Raw genomic sequence first — 2,615 nt, 5'->3', positions numbered from 1 at the left:
GGCCCCCGGCCGCCGCGCATTGGCCGCGCGCGCCGCCAATCACGCGCATGTAAACACCTTGGCCCACAGCCATTCCTATAAAACCAATTACGGACCTAGGGGCTCCAGCAGTTTCCAGGCTCCCCTCGGCGGGGCTGAATGATCAAAACTGGTGGTGAGAATTTTTCCGGGCCGTTTCTAGGCAGCCCTCCCCCTCCACCAGCTCGGACCCCCCCTCCCTCCTTTCTCCTTCTCCTCCCTTTTCCTTCCCCCCTCCCCCAGCGTCTGGGCTGAGTGATCAAAATAGAGGAAGATGGTTGTCGCCGCAATCCAGGGCTTTGCAAGGCGCGGTTTAATGGGCCGCCTGTCAGCTTCCTGCTCGCAGGAGGAGGTGACAAGCCAGGCGAGCCGGGGAGGGCCTGGGGCCCGGCGGGCTGCACCCCGCGCCCTGGGCCCCGGCCCCCGACCTCCCCTGGGGTGCGCTTCTAGTACGCGCGGTGGAGACGCCGAAACAGACAAGGGCTGCTTTTTCCCTTGTTTTTTTTCTTCCTTTTAAAACAAAGCAGCGATTCATTCCCTCTCCCCCAGCAGCGCGGTCGGGTGGGATGGGCAGGCGAGAAGGCCGTTTTCCTAGCACTGGCTTGCGGGTCCCTCCCTGAAACGCGGTGTCAGATGGTTACTGATTAATATTTTGGAGAGGCCGCGGCGGCGGGCAGCGGGTGAGTCTCTAATCTTCTAAAAGGGGTTCCTATAGAAACGCGGATCGGGGCGCGCCCCCCGCTCGGCCCAGGCCGGGGCTGCGGCGCTTCGCACAGCGCGCCCCTCCCCAAAGTCCCTCTTTGCGTGGGCGCTCCCCTCTCCTTCCCCACCCCCACAAAAAAATCAGAGCAGAAAAAAGGATTAGATCGGCTGAGCGCGAACTGAATCCCTCTCGATTCTGACATTTCAGCCTATTAGCATTTCTCCAAGGAGCCTTCTGAAACCTATTAAAGTGTAATATTAAAAACCTCTTGGCTGGGGGCCTCTCTCGCCTTCCATCCGCCGCGCCCCCTCCAGGGAGGGCGAGACCGGGAAAAAAAAAATCTGTTGAGCTCAGAGGAAGTAGCCGCCAAGCCCAAAAAGTGCTTGGCTGGCCACGGCGGCCGTAGGGGGAAGGGAGCCCCAATCCCCCAGACTTTGTACTTTTATTTTGCTCTTTCAGCAAAATCTTTTCTGGGTTGAGTAGCCGTGAGCTGCCCGCGGCCGACCTACCTGACCGGGGGCGCAGGGAGTGCGGACCACGCCAGCAGAACTGTCCTGGGGGCCCCCGCACCCTCTCTGCAGCCCTGCAGGCCCCCGAGCCCGGCTAGGCATTACGTACCCTGGAAAGGAAGCTTGGAGGGGCAGAAATTCTTCCAGTCCTGCCTCGAAGAGCAACTGCGGTGATAAGATTTTAATTAAAACAAGAGGAGCCCGCTCTTTAGCCCCGCGCTGCGGACTCAGCGTTTTCGCATTGCCCGTTCTGTTTTTTTAAATCAATTTTTAAGGCAACTTTTCGGGAGGGGGGGAAATGAGCGCGTTAGTGCCCATTCGTTCTATTTTCTTTTCTCCACTTTTAGAAAAAAAAAAGGTGGGGGGAGGCTTCGAGAACGAACTGGGGGGTGTCTAATTTAATTCCAGGATAAATTTGAGGAAAAAAGTTCAGCCTCTTGAGGGCAGTTTCAAGTTGCCCTTCCTGGAGCTTCCTGCGTTGGTTTCTAGGCTGCCCTCTTTTGGAAGCTGTAGCTCCGCTGGGGAGGAGGGAGGAGTGAAAAGGAAAGAAAGGAACGAAAATAGCTGGAGCCGAGGGGAACAAGCCACGGTGTCCGCGTTTGGAGCTGGCCGTGCGGGTCTCAGTGGCGGCCTCGGCATTCGGGGCGGCGAGAGGCGCCCGGTGCATCCCCGGGACGGCCAGGAGCAAAGACGGAGAGGAGAGGGGGGTTAGAGAAAGGAGGTATTGTGTCTGTGTGCCTTAGGGGAGGAGGGGACTGCAGGAATCGAATAAACGCAGTCGAGCTGCGCGGGGCTGCTGGAAGCCCAGGCGGGGGAAGGGGGCCGTGTGTGGGGGCGCAGAGCGCCCTTGAGCCTTACGCAGAGGTCTTGTGTGTTCCTAGTTAAGCCCTCCCACGCCCGAGGCCCCATCGCTTCCTCTCCACTCTCTTTGCCCACCAATATTCCAAGCCCAGACCCTACCGCATTACCCCGCCCTGGACTTGGGGAATGTTTTTCCTTATTTTAATATAGCTCAAGGAAAAAATATGTATATCTTGAGAGAGTTGGGGTGGGGAAAACAAAGGCTTGTGGAGTAGAAAAAAACAAAGGCCCATTTTTATAAATGTTTAATGTTTTCACCCCCTGGATGCTCCGAGACGCCGTAATTGTGACGGCGGGGTACGTGTGCCATAAATCATTTAGTTGCTAATAAAAATTCTGCCTGTTTGCCCTGGATTTGCCAATGGCGTTTGCATTTTTCAAGTGTGCGCCTCGGCAGCGTGACGAACCCAGCCGGTATTTCATTAGGGCTGTAGTGCCTGGGCTTTGTGCGCCCAGCCCCCTCGCGCGGGCCCCTTCCATACCCGCCCCCGGCACCCATTCCACATTTGCGCGGCCCTGCAGCC

General features: G+C 57.6%; 1 protein-coding gene across 1 annotated transcript in view; it reads right to left on the bottom strand.

The window, feature by feature from the left end:
* Positions 1 to 1,332, bottom strand: part of TNRC18 (trinucleotide repeat containing 18) — a 174,368-nt gene extending 173,036 nt beyond the window's left edge. The window contains exon 1 of the mRNA XM_011996251.1: positions 1,231 to 1,332. Within this exon, the coding sequence (XP_011851641.1) occupies positions 1,231 to 1,332 (102 nt within the window). The remainder of the gene's footprint in view (positions 1 to 1,230) is intronic.
* Positions 1,333 to 2,615: the final 1,283 nt, after the last annotated feature.

Source organism: Mandrillus leucophaeus, unplaced genomic scaffold, assembly GCF_000951045.1.
Source record: "Mandrillus leucophaeus isolate KB7577 unplaced genomic scaffold, Mleu.le_1.0 Scaffold506, whole genome shotgun sequence".
Classification (NCBI taxonomy): Eukaryota; Metazoa; Chordata; class Mammalia; order Primates; family Cercopithecidae; genus Mandrillus; species Mandrillus leucophaeus.
The sequence above is the reverse complement of the archived record's forward strand: the minus strand, read 5'-3'. Positions and strand labels throughout refer to the sequence as shown.